This window comes from Andrena cerasifolii, chromosome 11, assembly GCF_050908995.1.
Source record: "Andrena cerasifolii isolate SP2316 chromosome 11, iyAndCera1_principal, whole genome shotgun sequence".
Classification (NCBI taxonomy): domain Eukaryota; kingdom Metazoa; phylum Arthropoda; class Insecta; order Hymenoptera; family Andrenidae; genus Andrena; species Andrena cerasifolii.
This window is the reverse complement of record NC_135128.1, coordinates 4,568,310-4,594,387: the sequence shown is the minus strand read 5'-3', so window position 1 is coordinate 4,594,387 and position 26,078 is coordinate 4,568,310. Positions and strand designations below refer to the sequence as shown.

The 26,078-nt window shown below is 42.3% G+C and overlaps 1 protein-coding gene across 2 annotated transcripts in view; it reads right to left on the bottom strand.

The window, feature by feature from the left end:
• The window catches only part of LOC143374557 (uncharacterized), a 443,017-nt gene that overhangs the window by 388,405 nt on the left and 28,534 nt on the right, over positions 1-26,078 (bottom strand). For both annotated transcript variants that reach the window (XM_076822785.1, XM_076822786.1), the window contains exon 2: positions 7,613-7,745. In XM_076822785.1, coding sequence (XP_076678900.1) covers positions 7,613-7,745 — 133 coding nt within the window. The remainder of the gene's footprint in view (positions 1-7,612; positions 7,746-26,078) is intronic.

Sequence of the window (26,078 nt, the reverse complement as noted above, 5' to 3'; positions counted from 1 at the left end):
GCCATACCTAATATTTTATGGTCCTATCTTGTTGTCAGGTCGCCTATTGTGTGAACTATGAAGGAGTGAATTATGTGCACTTAACTTCTAAAACACCTTACGACTTAAGATAATGTATTTAAATGTCATAAGCTATTCTTCTGCATACTAGAGATAGGAATTATTGGAATGTGAAGACCACCTTGTGTTACGTATAGTCTGAAGTGTTTGAAGTATGCAAACAAGATATTTAGCATTCTAGAAGTACAGTAACAGTATTGTGAAAACCCTCTCGCAAATTGTGTTTCATAAATATAAAAGCAACTTAGAACACCTTTGCTTCAACTATATTAAGCTTTCAGCAGTCAAGCTTCACACAATATGTAACGGGTAAACGCTAAAGCTAAGAATCAGTCAAAGCTTCTTATATTTCATCTGGGTATTACACGTTTGGGAAAAAATTTATGCTCTCCGCAGGCCACCCTGAAATTTCCAAACTACTTATTACTTCTCTAAGTCCGTCACAACCTCATATTGCGCATAGAACACAGAACTTCCAATAATGCAGCTTTATCGATAGCAAAACGCAATTCTACGCTCGCGCATGCTGTTACATCGAAACAAATAAAGTGAAACTCAAATGCCCTCACTAAACCACTGGTATCATTCAAAGATTAGATCCCAAGCACAAAAGAAACACGCAGCATTTCGCCGTTTCTTTCCCAAGCAAAACCCATTAAAGCCTCCCATACTCCCAGCAATATCCAAATCGATTCATCATTCCCAAAGCATTTACGTCAGCCGTGCCAAAAAGAGCGCCCCTAATAGCGAGCTTATTCCCCTATCAGTGATGCATGTTAACGGTACCGAGTCTATAAAACATTTCGCTTGAAACGAGCGTTGCACCGCGAGAAACACGAACCAAGGACCGCTCCCACAATTGGCGGAACAATTCGAATTGAAATCGCCGCTAATGACACGCGTGTCTATCTCAGTGGACCATCAGCAGCTCCTTATTTGGCGGGGCAATGGTAGCAGAGTGCTCTTCTCTTGACTCTCAGAAGATAAGAGCAGCAGGGAATGGAATTAACCCAAAGATGAGAGGTCTATGATGTCATCCAGCACAGAGGGATCAGTAATGACATGTGGCTGATCTGTAGCTTGACCGCCACTCTGGAATGGCTAATCGCGTTCTCGAATTCCTGGTACACCGGCGACGGGGATAAAAACGTCCTTGGGGGGGCATACGTTTGCCTTTTTGACATTTCAGCTTCTCTGAGGCTTCATTCTGCGTACTTCTTTCGCTCAGTCGTTCGCTGGTGCGTCCTTGCGTCTGACATTTCTATTCCTTCATCCGACTCGCGGTCGAACTATGCGGCTGCAGGTTAATTAGAAGGGAAGAGAGGCTCGTTGGGGAGCCTTTGAGTTGTTCGCGGTACTTATGAAGAAATTTATGAGAGAGCAATTGTTCTTGTATGGTAAGATCAAATCCTGGAGAGTCCTTCCAACAGCTGGGGATAGATTCTTTGGAGAATTTGGGGGACTGTTTTGTCTGGGGCATATGTCGACTTCGATACTTTTTATTGGATTATTTTATTAGAATTTTGAGGTATGTTTAATGTTCTGGTAACAGTGCACAGTGGAAAGCTTCTCTCAAGCAGACGCGGCTCTCCTCGCTATTGCCAAAATTAGGCAGCCCTAGGCTGTCTAGGGCGTAAAGTTGACAAGGAGCGCAAATGGTATTTTCATTGTTGGCATTTTTTTAAATAAAGTTTTTGAATGAAATATTACAAGTTCTACTATAAATATTTTAAGCTACGAATTAAAATTCAGAGTAAAAGGTATTATAAATAAAGGGCGCCATTTGGCAAGCAGAGAAGGGCGAAATTGGTATTTAAATCAAATTTCGAATAAGGAATCGAAGTTAAAAAATTATTCGTTTAGGATTTTCAAAAAGGTAGTATAAAATTATGAAGATTTAAATTTTTGTCATTCGGCGATACTATTGTAGGCATTGTAACGCACGAAAATTATTCGACGCCGAATACACCGTCGAATGAAGTTAATGATACAGTTACAATTAAAGTTAAAAAATTTATGCGACGCTGAAGTTGAAACTTTCGACGAATAAAAAAATTAACTTTATTCGTCGAATAAATTCTCGTCGGGTAAAAAAATTGACTTTGTTCGTCAAATAAATTCTTATCAAATAAAATTAATTTTATTCGTCGAATGATCTAAAGTTAAAGTAACTTTTATTTGATCCTTATTTAAATAATTTTTTTATTCAGTTAATGCCCAACTCTGTTGGCAAGTTCACCTAGGGCCCTAAAAGGGCTCTAGCCGGGCCTGCTCTCAAGTACTTCAGCATGCTATCACGGCGACTAGAGGATTTTTCAATGATCTATCTACTCTGGTTATTTTGACAAGTTACTCTGGTTTGACGCTATTTAAGAATAATAATATTATGGACCAGCGCTGTGCAACGTCGCTCCCGCGGGAGCTTGGGGTTCTCCCACTCTCGTCCGCGTTGTCAGGGATACCGCGCGACGCTAAAGAGACGACCATGACAGACCAGCCGCTAGCCTGGCTAGCCCGTCATGGCAGCCTTCGTAGCGTCGCGCGGTCCCCTTGACAACGGAAGGCACGCTGCGGGAAAGAAAGATTGGAAGGGGAAGCAGGCGCGTGAGGGGCCCCTACGCTGGACAGTGCTGTTCTGGACTGAACGTAGTCGATGAATCTTCAATATCGAATTATTCAAAACTGCAGCTTCGTATGAAAAAATATTACTCTACAGTTTCGACTTATCTTTTCATATAGAATCATCTCCTTGTAATTTGTACATACCGCCAATTCGGAGACACCCTGTAGTATTGTTACCCTGCTTAAGGGGGAATCTTATTTTATGGGTTAAAAACATAGCAAAATTTGGGATTTTTAAAAAACAAAAGTAGCATTTTGAATCATCTGAAATTTGGACCATGTTTTTATGCATTCTTGAAGTCGCAGTTTTTTTTATTCATTTTTAATAATAAATATAGGAGTCGGTCGCTGGTGTGCATGATATTTACCTTCCAGGTAAGCTGAAACAGAAAAATGAAACGGTGTTTAACTTTGTACATATGTAGCTTCAATTTGATGAACCAGATTACCGCTAAGTTCTATACTTCTTTTGCCACATAAGAAAATTGGCGCAAAATTGGATTGCAAATATTAAACGTTCAAACCTTTCAGTTTGAAAATTCTCCACACTGCTCAATAAATTTTGTTGCTTCTTGCTGGTTCATCACTTTTCAGCTACATATGTATGAAATAAAACGCAGTTTCATTTTTCTCTTTCAAACTACCTGGTAGATAAATATCATAAACACCAACGGCCGGCGAATTTTGCGCGGCGTGACAGTCGATGATGCATAACTACTATATTTATGGTTAAAAATTAATAAAAAAAACACTGCAGCTTCCTCAAAGATGCTTCAAAACATGGTCCAAATTTCAGATGAATCGAATCGCTGGTTCCTTAAAAAAAAAATCCCAAATTTTGCTATGTTTTTCGTCCAAAGAATAGGATTCCCCCCTTAACTGCTCCTCGCGATTTCAGTACCTTTCTGTTTCCACATACCATTCTCTCTCTTCCTTCATCTAACAATAATAGTACCTTTCCGCAAACTACCAAATGAACCCAAAAACCCTCGCAAATCCCCAACAAAATCCTCAAACCAGCCTCCCCATAAAAGAGCCGCAACACCGAGCACAGTGAAATCAAGTCCCAGAACTCCGAGCCCGGATTTATCATCGCGGATCAGATAAACCCGCGAACAGCCAGATTGTCTCGGGTCCACGGAATTACTCGGGCGTTCCTCCGCTGGTCGACAAACCAATCAGCAAGGGAACGGCGGCCTTAAAGGCGAAACACCGAATCTAGATGACCCAAACGCAGCTCACGATCGGAGGATCGACTCACCTCCACCCGCCTCTCGTGCCCCTCTGAGCTCGCGGTTTTGAATGAATCCCATCGCCGCGAGGCTCGCCGCATCCCCCCGTTGCCAGTCCTAGGCTGCTCAATGGGCAGAGATCGTTAGATAGGATCGGTGGCCGGGGCCAGCTCTATAAATCCTCCGCGGGCACAATTATGTGGGGGATATAAGGATTATTGTTACGGTCCGTGGCCGGCTGGCCGCTGCTTTCGTATGGCCGCGAACGGCCGCGGGGATTACCCTCATAAATATATTCAGAGGCCATTATGCGAGCCCGGGGACGTTGATAACGTAATAATGAGGGCGTGGGCTAATGAGACGCGCGCTGAAAACTCATCCCGTAATCGTGATTGACGTCGGAGATCCTACTGGCGTTCTTTCTGGCCTGGCCTGCCTCCGCTGATGCGTTCCAGCTACACCGTCGCGGAAACGCTTGCCGACTTCCTGTATTTCCGGTTTAATCGCTGGCTACTCCGCGCACAGAGGGCCCCTCTAATTAAGACGTCGATTTGCTCGTGCTTTACGACGAACCTGGTACCGCCACAGCGATTGGGGGAGATTGCGCCGCTACTTGCTGCGTTCTGTGCGCAGCGGTTGCGCGCTGTACAAGCGGTCGCACGGTACTTGGTTTTTAGATATGAATACTGGGTTGCAGATTACAGAGGAGTCTGCAGTATTCGGTTCGGTTGGGAGACGGGATCGCTCGGATAAGGAAACTTTCGAATTGTGGAACATTCACTTTTCTCATGGTGGTTATTCTGTTTTTTTTTTTTTAGAAATAATACTTATAGGTACGATGCCAAAAATGAAGGGTAGGTACTATGAATATACTATTATTATAGGGGCTTCAACGTTTTATGTTCTTGATAATTTTGCGGTGCTCTCACTATTTTCTAGCTTCCGTAGTATCTCCCGTTTCGTTACAACAGTTTACCCCCTAAGACCCACCTCCGTAAGATTAAGTTTCTTGCGAACAGTCTCAAAATTCTACCTCCGTAATATTACAATCGATATAATAAAATATAAATGCTTCTTTCGAAAAATAGTTTCCTTGGAATAGTCTTCTCCTAGAACCCGTAGCTTTGCAGGGGACCACCGAAAAAATAATCGAATAAAAATTATTAAAATAGCGACTAGGAGAAGGCGATTTGTAGGATAAAGGTCCATTTTCGGGGTGCACAGATGGCTGTTTTTTTATCTCGTGAACTACATAGAACTTCTACGCTATAATGTTGAGGTACACACCAGAAAGGAATATATTTTGAACATGCTGCAAAAATTTAAAGTCGACCCGTATCACGGTTTTTAAACAATCAGCGCAATAACCGCAGAAAAAACAACACATCAGGCGACTGTACCCCAAAACTTTTGTTTCGAGATAACGGCTAATGAAATTATTAACGTTTTAAAGTCGTTGCTTCAAATTTCTGCTTTGAGGTATATAGGTATGATTGTTTGCAAAATATAATTGCTAAGATGTATATTATTAGTATCTAAAACAATGACCAATGTTTCGGTGCTCCCATTTTGTGTATGTTTTTGCAGGGTTGCCGTGGACACTATAGAATTAAAATTATACTGTATAAGAAGTAGTTTATGCTGAAATTCACCCAAAATTGCGGGTTGCGCTACTATGGCGCTGATAGTCTCATATTATCAATAAATTTTTTTTATAGCAGGGTTGTCTAACTGGTGGCTCGCGAGCCACCGGGGGCACCTCCGCCTTGCTGCCACGCTGAGCGGCCCCCCTCCATACCGACCAAATTCTGACGATCGCAGTCGATTCCTCCTTCTTTCCTTCTCTTTTTGACTGCGATCGTCAGAGTCTGGGAGGTATGAAGGGGGCCGTTCAGCGTGACAGCAAGGCGGAGGTGCCCCCGGTGGCTCGCGAGCCATCAGTTAGTCAACCCTGGTTTATAGTATTAATAAACCTTTACCCAAAAGTACTAGTCACAATTCATATTCATCTCCTTGTAATTAATTCGTAATAAAATACTTGATCCTCGAGCGAGTTGACTGCCTGCTCTCCTTAAAACCCTCAATTCAACCCTCAATTACATGTGCACCGAACAACAGTCTATACTTTGCAGCTGATTCAGATCTTGAGATAGAGGTATTCATCGCGATTCCATCAGTCAATATCTATTTACTCCATCCACCCGTTCGTCCATTCATCCTCCTCCCAGTTTAAGATCTCTTTATTCCCTGTTCCCCAGGTCCCTGCGTCGATTCCTTTCTACGAGGATGCTAACAGGGGGCAAGCTCGTGGAAAAGGACGCCGGGACAGGGACATCCGTTTCACTCGAGAGAATCGTCCCACTATAACGTCCTGCTTACGCGCATCCTTGCCTCTAATTACCTCGGATGAAGACATCAGCAGAGACTTGCTGATTCTCTCGAGGGCCCCAGTCCAGCTACCAGGAGAACGAATCGTCCCGTGGCTTGATATTTCACCGATTATTTATTATCGTTACGAGCGGCGGTCATCATTCTTCTGCTTATAGCAGAGGCGTGCTCGTTACTTCTAATGGCCCCTCTGTACACCTCCTTCGAACGTGGATTGGGGTATTAGGAGGACGGTTTGTGCAATTCTGATTTCCACGCGCTAATTGGCTTGGTTTGTTAATGGTAATGTGACGATAGTTTGAGACTCGACGAAACTGTTCGTCAGATCAGTTGTAGTTGGACTGGCAGGGAATGTGCCCGCAGAGAGTGTGCGTTAATGAAAGGTGCTGGCTTTTTTCGATGGAAGGTGTAGAAAATTTGGAAGGCGGTGAAGGAACCTTATTCGACTTCATAGGATAGCATTTCTAGTTGTAACTCTTTGAGAATGTCTCGGAAGAAGATATTAAAATTCTGTATAAATACAGTCGTTGTTCTATTAGGCAAATGCATCTTGACTTTTTGTGATTAAAGGTTGGAACTATTGGAAGTCGCAATTCTGTAAATTGTACTCTGAACTTTGAATCTTTGAATTTCATAAATTGAAGTTCGTAAAGGAAGATGGTAAACCATTTAAATTATGACGAACCACAGTGTGATCGAGTAACGAGCTTATTTTCAATTTTGATAAGTCTTCAAAGGTTCAGTGGTTTGCAAAGTTGGTGCACAAATCACGTAAGTGCCTAGACTAGTAAAACTTCGATTATCTAAACACTTTAAAGCCAATAATAAAGGTACTATCTAAGTAACACCTTTCAAATGTATGTACTCTCTTATCAGTAGAAATACCTACTGATAAAATAAATCATTCAATTAAAAACAAAGCTGAAGAGACAAATGTCAACAAAATTGATGAAATGCTTAACAGAAACGTGAAGATAGAAGAAGAACATAATTATTCACAGTTCCAACAACACTTTGAATTCTATTCGAAACGAAAAACCACAGTGACACTTTCAAATAGACACTCTAAACATCGTACTCCATAAAAGTTCAGAAACCAGAGCAGAAAGCAAAGAATATTATCAAACTCTTATTGAGTCTCATGCTTCTAACTATAGTGCCGCATAATAACTCAATTACTGATCCTGGTCAGTGCCAAGTCTCAAGCGTTCAGTGACCTCAAGAAACCCATTATTCCGACATCGTGTTCACCGATGATTTCAGACAATCAACGTCGAATGGCTTCAGTATGACGAGCATGCTTGACTCACCATTGTGAAGTCTGCTTTTGGAGGTGCGTAGGTGCTCGATAATGGAGGTGAGGGGTCTGCGGCCACTACCGCCTCCACCCCCACAGCTCCAGGGGGAGTCACGCTCCGAGCCGTCCGCCAGGTTGTCACAGTCCTAGGAGGCAGAGGAAAAAAAGAAAGAAGAAAATTAGACGGAGACACGAGGCAGGGGAACGATGACGGAAAGGCTACGGTGTTCTGCCATTTCCCACGCTTCGCCGCGATACTGTGAATCGCGATGTCCTCGTACACAGTGGGCACGGCGATTCAGCCAGAAGTAATGGGACTCTCATTGACTGCGGTAATGAGGGTAAAGTGGAGCAACGTCGTGGGGGAGCGTAGCGTTTCTCAAAGGAATCGAATCGCAGCAACAATGCTCGCTTCTGGATTTAATCTTAGTGCAATGGTATCGTGGGGATGTTGTACTTCGGATTGCAACTGGGTGTATTCTGGATTCTGTGACTGAAGAATGAGGATATTAGTGTTGGGTTGCCTTGGGGATTTATTTTTGATGATTTACGATTTAGGTGTTTTGTGGTATGACGCACTTGAGATCAGATTTGGGCGACATGTAACCTAATTACAAATTATAAATTAGGATTACATTTTGCCCAACTCTGCTTGAGATGTGCTAGATTGCAGTAGGTAAGGTGCAAAATGTTTCAGTGGTTTGAATTACTCTAGTACGACTGTTTCAGTAATGGGTCATTCCACGTGAGATCGGACACATTTTGGGTAACATTTCGGATTTTACTGAAACTTGAATATGTTGTGGTCTTCAGAAATGCGTCTCAAGACAAATTCAACCGCATGGTATATTTACTATTGCCTTCAAGACCACACAAGGTCAGGAATGACAGAAATGTATTGACGTATCTAACTAGTAAATTGAATTTATTTCTTTCATTCCTAACATTGAGTGGCTATTTTTGAAAACATGCCCGTAAAGAGGACAAATAGGACTATATCCTCATTTTTTTTTTTCAAAATTTTAAATAATGCCCTGCTATTATAAAATTACATTTGTTTAGAACAATTGCAAAATAAACGGTAAACAATTTTTTTTTTAAGTGAAATCATTTTTATTGAGTACCCTTGTGTCTCCACCGGAAGCACCCAAAAGCTCATTTTTATCAGTTTCTTCATTCAACAGTTATGATTTATTGAAAAAAGGTCAAGATCCATAATTTTTAAAATTTTGAGAAATCTTTCGAGATGTTATTATATATCACTAAAGCCTACAACATATCCAAGTTTCAGCAAAAGTCCGAAATGTTACATCAGAAATTAAAATTGCCAAAAATATATGTAAATAAAAGGAGAAAGACATGAAGCTTCTCTCTTAAGCTTCACTCTTATTCCGGGAAAAAATCGATTTTTTTTATTTCATTGTTCGAATGTTCAACCTTTTAGGAATACATGTTTAAAAGGATTTGTTGAAATTCGTAAAATTCCCGAAGTTATAGGCATTTGAGTAGCGTAAAACTTTAAACGCGTTTTTCTCGAAACAGTGTTCTTAAAATCGGTGGAACCTGTGTCTCCAAAAGTGATTATCCGATGCGACTGAAACTTTTTTTATTTTGAAGAATATATTTCTGGCTCCTGTATAGGTCAGTAAAATATAAAAAAAATTGAAAATTTATATTTTTTAAAGGCGTTGAAAGGACGAAAAATATAGGGAAAAAGTGATTTCAAACTCCAAGTGTCATTTTTTCTCAAAAAATGTCATTTTTTATTTTTTTTTCTGGTCTAGTCCACGAGCGAGTCTCACGATCTTTAATAATCTGGCATTGTTTTTTATTTCCGACCAATGGTTTAGGTGTTTCAGGTTCCACCGATTTGGATGAATTTTTTAACCCCTCGACTTTAACGGCTCCCCAGTACCGTCTGCAATGATTAATTATAGAACAAAAAATATATTTCTATAACATAAGACATCCTTAATACAATGCAAAAAGTCCCATTAACTTATATACAGTAGTTTTTCTTTAATTAATTCCTAAAGATCACCTGTTTTTATGGGCTCTAGACCGGAACAGCCCCTTAATTCTTATGTTATCCCCCCCCCCCCCACTGAAGGTATTTCATAAATCCAGCACCACTTTTTGATACACTCCTCTACTTCCTCAAACCACCACCAAATTCCTTCACACCGAAATCAATCAAAAACAATCCTTATCACGTTAATCCAGCCATCTCTACCTGCAGAGACGCAGGAACCATACAGTGAAAGCATATTTAAGACGTAAAAGAATCCCATAAAGCAGGCAAAGGGTCACGCCTCCTAAGCCCAGACTAATCTTACATCTCCCCAAAACCGTTTACGTGTTGGATCACCATAAAAATGCAGTTACAAAGCCACGAGCCCCCCAGGCCGGGGGCGCGTTGTACAGCTTTCCCCGCGGGGCAACTTTAATCAAACCTCGAGCCGTTAATTCCACTAAATCACATTTCTCTCCACCCATCCCCCTTTCTCGTGCACGTTTGTCCTTTCCTCTTCCCCTTCTCCCTCTGGCGCACAGCTTGGTTGGGAACAAACGCCGATGTCTTACAGGCTGGTACACGAGAAATTTTATTCAACTTTGCTGCGCCAGGGAGGAGAAGGCAAGTACTCTTGTTCGACGAGCAGGCTCGATCCACTCTGGTCAGCGGACTTATGGTTAGGTCGGCTTACAACCGGATCGGATCGATTCCTCGTGACACGTATGGCGGTGTCGCGCGTGCATTATACAGGGTGTTTCTTCGTACTTTGGAACGCGAAGACGCGGGGCCAGAGGATAGGGGTAGAAGTTTGCGCAAACATGAGTTTCAACTGGCTAATCGACGCGAGAAGTGGATCAACTGCTGGTTAAACCAGACGCTTACTGGGCTAATTGTACTGGTTAGATGGTGTTGGCGTACCTGAGTGTTGGGGTACCTGTTAAAGGGGTTTCTGGGGCGGAGGCTCGGAAAATGGGGTATTTGCGGGAATTTGTGGAGATGTATGTATTTGTATGTATGTACATTTTGAGAACAATCCACATATAATATGTTTTTTTTTAAAAATACTCATGTTTTCGGGCCTTTGAGTGTGAAGCCCCCTTAACCCTTCGTTGCATAACTTCTCCCATTTTGGAAAAAAATACATTTTTGGACTCGTACAAGGGATAATAATAAGAGAAAAATAATAAAAAGAAAATTCGTGTTTTTTTTATTTTCCCACTTTTTCCGCCATTACGATTTGTATTACTTAAACACTGCGGAATTACAACGTTCAGCGCGACGTTTGTAAATGTTTAGAAACTAGGATATGTATCTTTCACGATGAAGTAGTTACATCACGCTACAGGCTAGTTAAAACAAAAAAATTAAAAAGAAAATATATGTTGCATATTTGCAACAGTATGCAACGAAGGGTTAAGGGTTGAGATGCAATTAAGATATTTATATATGTAGGGGATATATTTATTAAACTTCCATTTTCTTCTGCAGATTTCAAACATATACTGTGTGTGTCAAGTGAATATATTTGAAATACCAATATCAGCTAACCTCGCATTGTGAATTAACCCTGTATCTGTATATGGAGTAGTATGAATTAGAAGTAGCAATAGAGTAATTGTGAGTTTGGCTTGAGGACTGATTTTTCAAAAGAGCATATTTCCATTTTTGACCTTGAAACGCATTTTGTTGGCACCGCCTTAATAACGTTAATTTACATCCCCAAGTTGCACAAAACACTACAAAATAGGTATAATTGCTGTTTGAAAAAATTGAAGTGAACATACATGTTTCATACAAAAGATCTTATTTTCAAGTGTGTCTGATGACATAATGAAATAATGTTTTAGTCTGAAAGAAAACTGACATATTTCCTACACCCATCTATGAAGTTCTTATAAATTCGAAACAAAAGGAACTTCATTCCATAGAGTTACCCAAACATATACTAAATTAGTTTAAAACTGTACCTGTAAAACTGTCGTGATACAAAAGTACCACCAACGAAATGTACCGAAGTAATCCTGGCATTAGATCTAATTCAAAGTGGAACTTAAAACAGTATATCTACTCTGCACCAAATTCTGTGTTGTTCAACTCAGGATTGCATCCAGTAAAACAGTTGCAGCTGTGCAATACATGTGCCCAGTTTTTAAATTAGAACCCAACTGGTGCAGCACACAATCCCATTCCCACACGCAACCCTCCATCAGCTTTAACAAATCCTGCACCAGCAAGCGCAGCACAGTGGGACTGAGCCTATTCAGATTCACCTTCCACATCTCTGCCACCAATGATACAATCCATTTAATTTACCTTGCAAAGGCAAGACGACTCCCAGGCTCACCTTCCATATCTCTCCTACCAATGACACAATCCATTACGTCTACCTAGCAAAGGCAAGACGACCACGGTATACCACAAACACCCTGTAGACTCGCGCCGCTTCTCGGTCGCCTCGTGGAAGCGGGCTGCAGGACAAGGCCCAAGTTTAGAATTCCCGCGGATCGTAATACCCAGCGACGACGAAGCCCAAGCGGAACCGTTACCGAGAAGTCGTTAAGCCTCGTCGTTAAGTCGATTATCCGCAGCCCTTGACGACGAGGATCTCGCATCGAGTTTCCTTCGCCCTGGCCGGGGCCCAGGCCGCGTTTATCCGAGCTGGCAGCGTGTCGTGGCTGGCCGGCGTCGTCCAGGGATCCCCCCGAACATGCCCCCACCCCGTGGATCCAGTTTTATCGATCATATTACGATAAAACGCGTTTTCGCGTCGCGACCGTTTTTCTCCCGGCCCTTTCGCGACGTTAATCTGCACGCACCGCTGCCCCTCTACCCTCCCCCCCTGCCCCGCGTGCTTATGAATTTATGGGGCCCCGGAACCAGATGGGAATTTGTCGATCGGTAACGTACGACGCGCGGGCAAAAAAGTACACGATAGGGTGAAGGGGGGGCGATGATTCATGATGGTACTCGTCGCGCCGGACTCGTTTAATGCGTCATTTAAGTCGTCGAATGGCAAGAGTTTGGCTTTTTAATCGGCGTCGTAAAGTACGGGGACGTGACACCGGTGACAGTCGAGGAATCTTGTTCCTGCGGGGCTCGCTTCGGCGCCGACTTTTAGGAAAACCAACGGAATAAGTCGCCTCGGTGTTTCATTGTCTCTAGGTGCGATTGGCGCATAGGTGGCGCCACGTTAATTTGGGTGCTTGTAGAGCTCGGAAAACAGTAGCACCGGAGAGACGGCGTCCGGGGACAGAGTTGCCAATTTGGCTTTTCTGGCGCCAAATTCCAGAAATCTGGCTTTGATTCAACTTGGTCGGCGTTGGAAAATTCATTTAATTTTTCTTTTTTGGGCTATCTTGGCTTTTTTATAATCCTTTCCCTAAAACTTTTTTTTTTTACAAAAACATTATTTTTATTTCAATTAAAAAAATATGAAAAATTAACATTTTTAATCCAGAAAATGCCTTAATAAGGAGTGTTAAGATTTTATTGAATAATGAGAGTATATTTTAACAAAAAAAGAAACTTTGGATCTGTAAACTGATAGGGTAGAGTTTACAGGTGTTGTTCTCACTGCGAATCCTCTACAACTGTGTTCCGCACGAGGCGAGCGTCCTCGACCTTAACAGGGAGACAAAACAAAAATCTCTCCCCACTCTTATTAGCTATAACGCAATACCACTACAATAGAATGGTGAGATTTGAACCTACACAAACGGTTATCGTCAACAAGGAGAAACATTAAAAACAAAAACAATATAAATTTTCATCAAGCAAAGTTAAAGTAAGCACCGTGGAGCACCGTAATAGGGACATTTTCCCTACGCAGAGGACCCGCAAGTCTTGGGACCGAATTCTATCGCTCCAGGAAAATTCCTTCTACACTGCTGACTTCTAATGGGCGCAAGAAGAAAAGGAGCAACAGTTTAACCCTACTGCGCGCTACTATAAGGACTTCCCGCTAATTGTAAGTGATTTTTGGGTCCAAACGCTAGTATAGCAACTGTCTTCTTCATTTCCTATTGAAAGCTACTAACTTGGTGCTAACGCAGATATTACGAGCTGCATAGCTGGAAGCAGCGGAACATGCACTCGATACTAATATCGTTAACTCACGCTACGCGGCCGTACCGTCAACGTGTACAACGGCATAGCTCTGCGTCCAGCTCAGCCATAGCGTAAGGGTTAAGAAAATGTTCATTAAGCTGTGGCGATACCTCCTCGTTCGCCACAAGAGGGCGTTTCAACCGATCCCGCTCTCTCGCAGGTTCTCACTCATCCACCGATTCCGATGCATACCTGTTTCGCCCTGCCTCCTAACATCCCCGCGTCTAAGGCAAGGTCTGCTAGGTAAAGCCTTACTGATGAGTTCATTAGCAGGCTCGGGACGAAACGCATGCTTCCTTCATTTTCTCCTTTTCCGTCCTTCTACCTCTAACGCTCGACACCTACTCCTTTCTCCTCGGAGATAAGATGCTTGCTCGGATCTGGACTCTGCGACTGATTGTGAAGCTGGTAGCTTTGGGAATAGTAACGTAGGAACTAAAGAAAATACAGTGGTTTTAAGGGTTGTTGGGAAGCAGCAGAGGGGATGACAGAAAAGGGTGAGTTTTTGAAAGGGTAACGGAGAATTTGGAGATAGGATTGGCATGATGCATGTTTGTGATTGTGAAGAAAGTGGAAATAAGGGGTGAGGACATTAAAGACCATGAGCTTCCTTGGTATCGAGCCGTGTTGGGGGAGAAAGGTTATTATAAAATTCAAAGAACTTCAACATTCTGATACTACTTAATTTACGTAGAAAATTGTCAACTATCCAAAACTAATCAGGCTCAACCAGAAAACGATAAAATATACAGTGTTGCGTCTCGCGTGGTGGCTTCGCAGGACAGTTGTGAGGCTAGGTACGTGGAATTGGTAAACGGTTCAAGGACTGAAATCCTTCTGGCGAAGAAGAACCGAGACTAAATTAACAAGACCGTCAAAATCCCACTGACAAGTTTTATCTACCGAAAAGAGAATTTAGTGTGTCGATGATAGTTTTTCCCACACTTTTTTGAGTCGTGATGCCCTTTTGATACTCAAATAAACTGCGTAAAGAAAACATATTAAAAATAGCTAAATATTTCAGAATATAATTCTACCTTAAGGAGGGAGCCCTATTTAGGACGCTAGGAATAAGGTGATTCTTGGGAATTTTTTTTAAGAAACTGTTAAGCGGATCTTTTCCAAACTTTCAGGGTACTTTAGTTCGCATCGATGAACCTAAAAATAAATTGAATTGAACAACCTTTTTCCATAAATAGTACGAAATTCTTGAGGCAGAATCTTAACCTTTTCTTTGAAGTCCCATCAATTTTCCAACTATTAACTTTTTTCCGTTATTTAGGTTCATTGACAATGTAATTATACTAGAAATAAGAAAATCCTTGGTTTTTTATTTCGGGGAAGAATTGGGGCCTCCAACATAATCGCAAATTTGCAACTCCGGCGCGCGAGTCCCTACGGACGTGTTCATGTATCTCCATTTCTGCCGAACACTTCGTAACAAAAAAATTAATTTTTATTGTTTGAACGTAAACTAAAATTCTCTAAAAGTATGGAAATAATCCGCCTAACAGTTTCTTAGAAATTTTTTTCAAGAATCACCTTATTCCTAGCGCCCTAAATAGGATTTCTCCCTTAATAATTAAAATAAATAAGTGCTGATAATCGCTAACGAAAAATAACTGTGGCGGCCCCCAGAAAACACTTCACGACCCACTTGGGAACCCCAGTTTGGGGATCACTGAGCATATTTCCATATCACTGAACTATGCTACATATTTCTGTTAATATCTATGAATTATTACTGCCGTTGGTGATCAGCACACAACAACAAATTCTGCGTCCCAAGTGTCCAAGTCTCCTAAAGAACCAGAGCAAGTCCTAGCCCAGACTCTCCCCCGAGAGAAGAAGGTCTTGGGTTTCCTTTAAACACTGAAACGCGCATGCCCCGCGACAAATTCGCAGAAGGTGTCGGTGGAATAATAATCGCGATGAATCCCGGTACGACCTGAGCCTGCCACCTGTCCCTCGCAGTGCCACTCGAGCTGTAATTACCGAAGAGAGGACGTCGCGATCGTCGTCACAGTCCCCGTCGCTGACGACAAGGGTCGGGGCTCTTCGAGGAAGCCCGAGCACCGCGACAGCAGCCCGCTCAAGTGGCGTAGAGTGTCATCAGCGGTTTGCAACGGCGACGACAACGGTCGACAGTTTTCGCGGAGGACCTTAAAGGCCGCGGACAGTGCCTATGGACGTGCCATGTTTGCCATTACAAACCTGCGCACTCCACGGAGGGAAAAGGTTTGTCGAGGTTGTTCCCTGTCTTCTCGAGACATCCTGCCGTTAATAGCGGAGACGAGCCACCCGTCCCTCCAGCTGAGGCATGCTCGAGCGTAGCCACTCGTGAAAATGATAAAGACACACACGGTGTGCTCGAAAGTGCTTTCCAGGAACAATAAAGTCGGAAGAGGCTCGCGGTTTAGGATGGCCGATCCATAAACCGCTGCCACCGCGCTCCGGGAAGGTAGCGGGGTGGCTTAACGTCTTCATGCAACGACACGGGAACCTTCGCTGCGATTTCTCCTCGCCGGGTTAAGACGCACTTACTCTAGTTCGAGCAATTTCGACGGGCGAGCGATAAACGAACAAGGAAGCTGCTCCGTGGAATGCTGACGCAGAGACGCGGGCTAAGTCCGGAGGGGGAAGCTGCGATTTTTTCGCAATCCTACTCCCAAGTGGCACGTTTCGGAGACTTTTACGTGGGGTAATTGGCGCTTGCAACGTGTATGAATTATTTATGGAAAAAATGTCAGGTTTAGCGAGGATGCTTTTAGAGAGATTAGGCGTTTAGAAATTTGTGAAAGGGAATGAAGATTTTGAAAACTTCAGTGAACTGAAAGGCAGAGACTGTAGGTTTGAATCCCTCGAGGAAACTGGACGCGAGACAATTTCCTGGAAGAAGTGAAGAATCTACAAGGGGAACGGACAAGAAGCTCATTAATGGGACAAAGGGGTGCAATTAATTAAAGCATCAAGCCAGCAAGGGAGCAGTCTTTGATCTCTGCAGCGGGAAACGTGCCTCAACATTTGAATTTTCGTCGCAGTGGGAGCCAGCCTGGTCTCAAATGAGCGCTCGTTCTTCAAATACGTACCTGAAGAACACCCGCTGGTAACATCTGCGAACCGCGTAGATCCAGCGTGTTCCGCTTGAACGAAAAACTTCCAGCGCGCATCTCTTCGTGGCGCAAAGAATTATGAACACACGGGGCTGCAGATAGATAGTTAAACCGTACCCACGAGAATTTTCCTCGCGGTGCTGCAGCGCACGGACAAAAGCCTTCCAGCGACTGGACCTAACCTAGGCATCCTCGCAACTGGACGCTGCTCCCACTGCGTTCAAGGGTCGCGACGTATAAATATTTAAAAGGATATTCTGCCGTAGGTTTTACAGAGGCTGGACAACTACATACGTGTGTCGAAGTAAACGCCATTTTTTGTGGAACATCATTCAAGTGGAGAAATAGAGCTAGTATCAACATCAAACGAGTGTAATTTTAGCGAAGTCCAAAAGTATTTTCGTTGAGATTATTTCAGCAATTCAGGAGGCTTCGTGAAAGGACCTCAGCTGGCAAGGAATTGAACTTGAAAGTTTAAAGAACAGTTATTGAAGCTGAAATGGTAAATCATGTGAGCGCTAGAAATTAAAATTTTTAGTATTTTTACGTTGGGAATTATGATCTCAGTTCTATCTTGTGACACCTCTAGAAATTGAAATATATTACTTCAGCACTTACACCGTTTACCATCGTATTCGGCATGGAATTTAGAATTTTCTGCAGTAAAAAAAGGGATTTTTTATTTATCTGGTATTTAGATCGTTTACTATTTGAACTTCGCAATTAATTACACCGAGAAGAATAGAGTCGGTTGGTGAATGGATAGTGCAAGATGTGGAAGCTCGACGGTTTGGAAGCTTCCTAATTACCTACATGCATAAGGTGCCTACGTACCAAGACGTGTCAGAGAATACTTGTGCACTCATTTCTCTAACACTTGGACATGCAACATAGTGCCCTGCACGCGTTTCGTGTGATAATTCGTCTTCACGAATTGTTGAGGCGCAAATTAATCACGTTCCTTGAAAGGCATTTTCGAACACATTGCAGTGTTCGTAAATCGGTTTAGGGCAGGCAATAGCGTAAATTGGATTCGGTCAGCTGCGTTGCAGATGTCCGTGGTCCAGGTTTTTAGACCCGAATTTTTACCGCTGCACATGATGCAGCGAGTCATCGGAAAAAGCCTACATTTTTCATCCACCCCCGACAGCTTCCCCAGGACTGCTAAGCTCGCATGCCATTCGAAGATAGCCAATGGCAATGGTCGTTTTTCATCCCGGTTTCTTTTGTAAACACCAATAGCGTTTATCGATTTCTTGCACTCGAATAAAAATTATCTAACTCAGGAGATCAAATTCTGTTCGTCTCAGTATGCTATCTATCATTACTTCTCAAATATGGTTTTAATTTAAAATCATATGGCACAACAAAATCACTTGTTGCATTGAAACTTTGTGGCGACATCTGGTGCAACACTTAGTAAAGTTAAATGGAAAATTAATTGTCTTTATTAGGAAGCATTTCGAGTAGAATTAAAAGGTAAATATTATGACTGCTCTAGCAACAACGCCTGTAAAAGAAAATGCTGTTGGAACCCTATTTTTTAGATCGCCAATTTCTCCGTTTACCGAGTTCTAGGCAGAGATGGGCAAAATTTGTGTTAAAATAAAATTTCGAAAAACGAATAAAAGTTAAAAGAATTATTCGTCATTCGTTCGTTAACCCGAGTTAGCTTTATTCGACACAGGACGAATAATTTTTTAACTTTAATTCGTTATTCTTTATCTCTGGTTCTAGGGTTACTCCGTTGTTCATATCAATGCCCCAATGAAAATTTCTCGTTCCACTAAAGTAGGCCTATAACGTAGGAGACAGAACTATAAATCTCCATATTTTCATGATACACTTTGAAATTTATCAACTACGTTATCAACTACGTTATACGTGGGCCACAGAATTTTTTTAACCGTTTTATACAAGCAGGTGCCATTTTAAGGGGGGAATCCTATTTTGGGGGCTAAAAACATAGCAAAATGAAAAAAAAATTTCAAGACACTAGCGATTCAATTCATCTGAAATTTGGACCATGTGGTCCATTGAAGTTGCAATTTTTTATTCATTTTTAATAATAAATATAGGAGTTATGCATCACGCGACGCAAAATCAAATGAATTAAATTGCTAGTTTCTTAAAAAAAATATCCCAAATTTTGCTATGTTTTTAGCTGATAAAATATAATTCCCCCGGGGTCCTTCTGTATTAAACAAACTTGCACCACGTTAAGTCCGCGTGTGAGATACATACGGAAGAAGTATTCAGCGAACCGAGCGCCCGGTCCCCGTGTCAATTAAAATTCCCCCTAGACCCGATGCATCACCCCGCGAGCCAGTCCCATCGGCGATCAAACGCAGCAGCCTCGTAAAAAAAGGCACCCCAGTCGGTCAGCCTCTGAAATCGGCCCGCGAGAAAGTAATTCGCTTCTGTAGTTAGTGGCTCGATCCGCAACGATAGCATCTCGTGCACGCTCGCTTTCATCTGAGCCACGTACACGGTGAGCCAAGCTTCCATACGAAGCACGCATGAGGAACAATTACCTCGGCCGTTTGTTGGGGAGCGCTGCCAGTAAATCGACGCCACGAATCGCTGCCGTGTTAGCGAGGTTTCCAGCGATTAGCTGGCTCGCGCAGCCAGCGTGTAACCGATGGAACCTTTCTGCGAAAGCGATACACGGATGTGTAACGATATCGAGGACCCCCTGGCGCACGTCGACCAGCCAGAGGTATGTCGACACGCCATTGTGCGGTCTGTGATCCCCAGGAATCGGCATGTAATTAGCTGGCCCTGTTAGATTACCAGCTGGCCGGCGAGTGGTGCGCGCTAATGTGGCTCTAATGTCGCTGGTCCTCCATCCCTCCCTTCCCCCTTTGTGCCGGCTGATACTAGGCGGGTATGGACGGGCTTTCAGAGCTTCTGTTCCTCGTGTAGTACGAGTATCGAGGGGGAAGGAATGTATAGGACTACCGAGTAATAGTCAGGGCCCGATCTAGGGGACGCAAGCAGGGCAACTGCCCAGGGCGGAAAATCTGGGGCGGCAAAATTGGGTAATTGGTAATTTATGAATATCACATTTTTTTTATAAAACAAAAGGCTTTTGTTGTTCAACGATTCCCTGCGAAAAATTTCACTCACTGTCGCAAATTATATTTTGAAATAATTATTTATTATCAAATAGCAAGGGCGGGAAAAATCATTTTTGCCCAGAGGGCCATGGTGATAGTGAGGCTTGTGGGAGGAGTTAAAAGGAAGTGGGAAAGACTTTTGGTTGTTAGATATACAATAATAGTGTCTCAATAGTGTGTGAATTAGTGTGAAATAATGTGCGAATAGTTTGAATCTAATGATCGCTGGCTGATCATAGATGTCGCGCTGTGCAGCTGTCTTCTGCTTGGGCATGCGCGTTGGAGACCTCACTACTGCTCGGCATGGCTGTAGCGAGGTACAGTGGGTGATAGAAGTCTACTTATTGAGATATTTGCCAAATGTGAAATTTGTTATTCATTGCAAGGTAGTAGAGATCTAACACGTCTGTCTTTTTTAGTGTGCCCAGGTCTTTACTTTGCTAGCGACTAAAAAGTATGACTCTTAATATTCAAGATTTGCGTAATTTGTTGTGCAAATTAAATAGAAAAGCTGTCATTTAGGAGTAGCAAGAAACGAGGTTTCTATTATTATTTTGTAAGCTTCTTACGTTCTGAGAGTCTGTTGTTAATATAAAATGTATAGTTGGAACAAAATCAACTGGTCACTTCGTTGACTGTAATCTATTGAACTGTGTGGTGGGGGCAGAGATGGGCAAAATTTTTATTTAAATAAAATTTCGCATAACAAATAAAAGTTAAAAAATTATTCGTCATGTGTTGAATAAAGTTGACCAGAGTTAAATTAATTTTTTATCCGTTATTTAAATAATTTTTTATTTAGTTAATGCCCAACTCTAGGGGGAGGGTACCTCATCAGTGGTTATAAATGACTATTTTATTCCTGCTACAGCTGCAGTGAACTTTAATATTAATTAATTCTCCGTTGATTAATCATCTCCAGATACCTATCTCGAACACCTAAACATCCCCAAAATTTGTAGGCTTAAGGGGACTAGGCAGTCGAAAAATCATTTATTTTTATTGCATGTTCCGAAAGTACTATCTTTCCTGAATAAAATGCTGCTTGTTTTTTTTTAGTAAAATTCGCAAAATTGTAGATTTGGCAACTAAAAACGTCAAGCGGCAATCTATAGCGTCGCCTTTGCGCACAAACAATGATGGTGCGCTACCAAAATCCGGTGACTTTTTAATTTTTTTTATGAAAATCTCGAATTTTTACGGACCCTTTAAGAGGTTTGCCCCGAAATGGCACATGTTTTAGACATCCCGTAATTATTTCCAAGTCGATCCGAACCGCAATTCCTTCGCAATCAGGAAAAAATGAAGAGAAAAAAATATTCGAGAAAAACGCGTTTAAAATTTTTGGGCAAAGGCGTAGCTATAGGTTGCCGCTTGACATTTTTACCTGCCCAATCTACAATTTTGCGAATTTTACTATAAACCAAGCGGCATTTTATTCAGAAAAGATAGTACTTTCAGAAAATGCAATAAAAAATCGATTTTTCGACTGCCTTGTCCCCTTAAGTGTAAAACTTAAAAGTGTAATTCTTCGCAAGTGATTACTTCAAGTTGGGAGAAGTATAACTGAAATTAAGAATTTCTCAGTGGCCAGGAGAAAGAATTATATACAACTCGGAGGTTCGCAAGAATGAAGTCGGAAAAGAAAAATTTACGCCCATTCCCATGCATGTGCGCAATAAGATCTACGTATCGTGTGCTCTCTTTCCATCGTTCTTGTGTTTTAATGGTTGCTTTGCTCGCCGTAGATTCAAGGCTGAAGTTACGAGGATCGTTCGCGGATTTTTATCGCGAAACGTTCGCTGCACACGCTGCGTTTCACCTTTGTGTTTTACTGTTGCCTTGGCATTCTTCTATTCAGAAGAAAGTACGCACTTTCTGAGAAACTTTATACCTAGGGCATTATCTCAGAAACTTTTGCAATGAAGAATGCAAATAAAATATCTCAGCAACTCTGCCAGGACTGTAACAAAGCTGAACTTCAGCCTCCTGAATTATTCCAATTACACGAGAATTTTAATCTAAAAATGTATAAGTTTTAAATTCGCTAAAGTGACAGAACAGGCAAAGCCACAAACTTGACAGATTTCCATCAAGTGACACGTCAATCGAACCGTGACTGATTCTAATAAAACGTTAGCCGGAACTGTCAATTAAGGGTTTAATAAATTTCATCGTCATTTCGTCACTCCATCCACTGTCCAGTCTGAGACCACCAGAGCCTGGAACGCCTGGCAAAACAGATCATTTTTCATCCGCGGATTAGTCTGCGACTCTGGAAGACCATCTTGCATACCTGCTGAAGGGGGCCCGGCGTCGTCGCCCAGGAGATTATCCTGGCTAGTTCGCCGCCGTCGCGGGCCTCTATAATGCTGTCAGAAGAAGTTAACAACCAGGTGACCCGCAGAGACGATGACGAACGTGATGAGCAAAGTAATCGTCCACATCGATAAACCGGGTAATCCAGACAGGGGCTGAAGGGGGAGGCATCTCTGGGCAAGGTTACCTCTCATCAGGGACGCATTAGGGAAGGACTCGATGGACGTCCCGCGGGGAAAGGGTGAGAATGTGCTGCTACCGACAAGGAAGAGCAACATCGATCAAGACCACGTTCGGTCTAAGACTAGTCTCTCAGAATCCAGTCATGAATAATCGACAAAAAGCCGATGGCGATGGCGGTTTGGTATCGGTTCTATGAAAGTCCTCTGGCTAACTAACATCGCGAAGGCGATGAAAGGTACTACTGAAAGGTACCACTGGCGGGGAGGAGTCGCTGTATCGTCGATGAAATGGCGTGTTTCTAAGGAACTGTAACAATTCCGCATGCACAGGGTGTCTCCGAACTGGTGGTACAATCCGAAAGGAGGTGATCCTATTAGGTCCTATTATTTATTGGACCAAAGTCTTAATTAAAAGTAAAAATATATCACATGCTCTTTTAATCAAAGTATTTCCCTTGGCCATCTACGAACTTTGGACACCTTTCTGGTAAAAGTACAAGTAGGTGTAACAAAAAGGATATGTGCTTTTCCGTGCACCTAGAGGCACATGACAGTCAGCGGACGAACTTTTGCACCGACCTAATACATGAAGCAATATTAATAGAGCAACGTTCTTTCACATGAAACTTCATTTCCGAATGAATCAGTGTTAATGATTCATTGTGTACGCGTGCACTTACACGTGGCATCGCTCATGACTAAGTATACATATAGTTCGGACAGATATCGCTGCAAACTACACTACGCTGTACGCTAACTGCAATTGGATTTAGGACCTATGTTGATCAAGCCTTTTTACTCCTCTCAGTGGGAGCTATAAGCGTCTGAAGTTTTAGACCCTTTTTTAAACCCTGTATATAGAAATTTCGCATCCTTACTACAAGTATCCTCAACGTCTAAGGCAGAGCCTGGCTAGATATGCGCCTTAAACCGGGGATCCACCTGGAAGCTAAGCCAGCTAAGCTATATGCTACGCTATGTTTCAGCTTAGCTTTTGGTGGAAACGGTTCCATAAGAATGTATTGAAGCTAATTTGTTTAAAACGTAGCATGGCATAGCACAGCATCGCATAGCTTATGTAGGAGTCGGAAAAAGAGAACCACGGGCGCCGGGAATCGAACCCGAGCCGTCCGCGTGCCGATCAGTCGCGTTTGCCACCACGGCTACGCCGACTCTCCACGGTCTCTGTCTTGCGAACTCCTCATAAATGGACGCCACCTATGGGCCTCATCGCACACCATAGGCCGTTGCCTAAATGCCGGTTGCCTACTACACTTAGCTTTCAGGTGCATTCCCTGCTTTACTGATGAGTCCGTCAACAGAACGAAACGCATTCCTCCTCCTTCCCCCTCTATCCTTAACCCCCACAACTTTCTTTCGGGCTGTACCAACTCTTTAGAGACACCCAGTGCATAACCGCGACAGAAGAAAAATAAAGTGTCCATGGTAGATTGTCAGTGCTTCGATGAATTTCAATATGCTCGAGTAAATCACTGGCTACGAGGCGGGGTCTCGAGCGATGTATCAAATTTTGCCACGCTTTCACCGACGCTTTCTATAATGTTGCAGCACGTCTCGAGTGTAACAGGAGACGCGAATGCTAAGTGATCGACGATCGACAGTTATCGGCCGGAACAATCTTCAGGAAGTGCACCTGCTGAATCAAGGTCGCGGCCAGCGGCTCCGGAGAATTCAATTCCGCCCTTTCTCTTGAAAGAGAGCTAGCTCAGATCCTCTCACCTTGCGCGGGCTTAATGAGCGGCGATCCTGGGCCACTTTGGTACGGGGACTTTTCCTCATCGATGTTTAAGCAATTAGTGGTGGTTTCTCTAATCTGCACTGTGATTAGCAGTGATCAATCTTCCTGAAGTCTTGTGCACTTTTCAGGTGTAGGTAACCCAGGGAATTCTTTAGGTGAGTTAGTTTTACTGGCGTCGAATGCCACTTGCAAGGGGCTAGGCTCACTGATTGTGCAAATGAATATTTTTATAGGAAAGGGCTAAGCAAGTGGGACTTTGATAGCAATATGTTTCGGCGTTAGAGGAGTTTAAACTAGCCCAGAAATTTACTTTCAGGTAAAAGGGTTTGAGGCACTATTGAAAATGATACTACTTAGTAATCTCATTACTACAGAGAAAGACGGCTCCCGGGTGAGGGGGATATTATTTATTAAATATTTTTTTCTTTTTTCGTTATTAAAGTAGCATATCTCCAGAGTATAATCAGCAGTTTTTAGATATGAATATCACAAATGAAAAAAGTTATGATTTTTTAAGCAGAAAACTTCTTCTGGAACTGTCTGTCTTTCAAAAGTTTTTTTTTTAAATACGATGATACTTTAAACGTTCAATTTCAACGGTGAACATATATTCTGCAATGTTCAAACTTTACCTTAAAGCTTTTGCGACTTAATTTAACAGATAGTTTTTAAACAGCAGCTGATTGAAAATTTACGAGATAGTTTTTATAGACATCCTACTACAGAACATTTAAGATAGCTCGATTTGAGTATAAATAAAGGAGTTATAACTGTTTTATATTTTCTGATGCATGTAATCATATTTACTTGGAGAATTTTTCAGATGTCTTAGTAGTTTTAAGCAGAATGTTTGGGAAACTGAGAATGTGCTGCTGGCGAAGTCTATTCCCCAGTTGTCATATTAAATTAGTGACAGTAATTGAGTGTCTCCTTCAAATGGCACTGAATAGTAGTACATATGCCACAAAATCAAACATATTGCAAACTCAGATTTAAACTTTCAAATGTATCGTGCTAAATGAAACAGTATTTGCAAACAGTGAATCACAAAATTATTGGCATATCCATTCCACTTGATTTGCTTTCCAAACTTCTTTGCGATGGTTCTGCATCAAGAGTTTAATGATTCTTTGTATCTGACAGACACCTCTACCAGTGAATGTGGTACCTATATACTGGCTTGCTAAAAAAAATTGCCAAAGTATTCTAAATATCTTAAACTAATCCAAAACGAAGACATTCACCCCGAAAATTTCGGTAAAATTCTGCCACCTGCATTGATAAACCTAAACATATTGGAAACACAGACTCAGCTTACGCATACTAATGAATGTCTGATTCTAACGAGTCACTCTAACGAGATAATACCAGAGAACTCATCTGCAAGATAATGTAGAATACAATCCATTCAGGAAGCAACGTTTTTTCAGGCATTGAGTTTGTGCGATGATGTGCCACGGAAGAGCAATTATCGCCAGGGATTCCAGGTTCTTTCGCGGATCCAACGTAGCTACCTTGCGGTTTTCACGGTTCGCCAGGCTCGGACGGGGTACCACGCGGTGCCAAATGCAAGAAGCACGGCCGTTACGTAAACACCGCGAAGAAGGATGGAACGTTAATAAGAAAGCCTCCTCTATCGTGCATCCACCGAGGTGAACTCGCGAGATGCGATTGCATCAAAGAGCCTATAGCGCAGCATTGAATAGAGTCTAATTGCTTCTATTCTCCAGGGATGACCCTTTATCTCGCCCTCCCCTCGTTTCGCGATTTTACTACTGGGACACACAACTTCCTCTGGTTCGAAGCAAACGGTAGCTGGTAATAGCCAATCAGCTGACTGATGGATGGGGTAATTACTGGACGAAA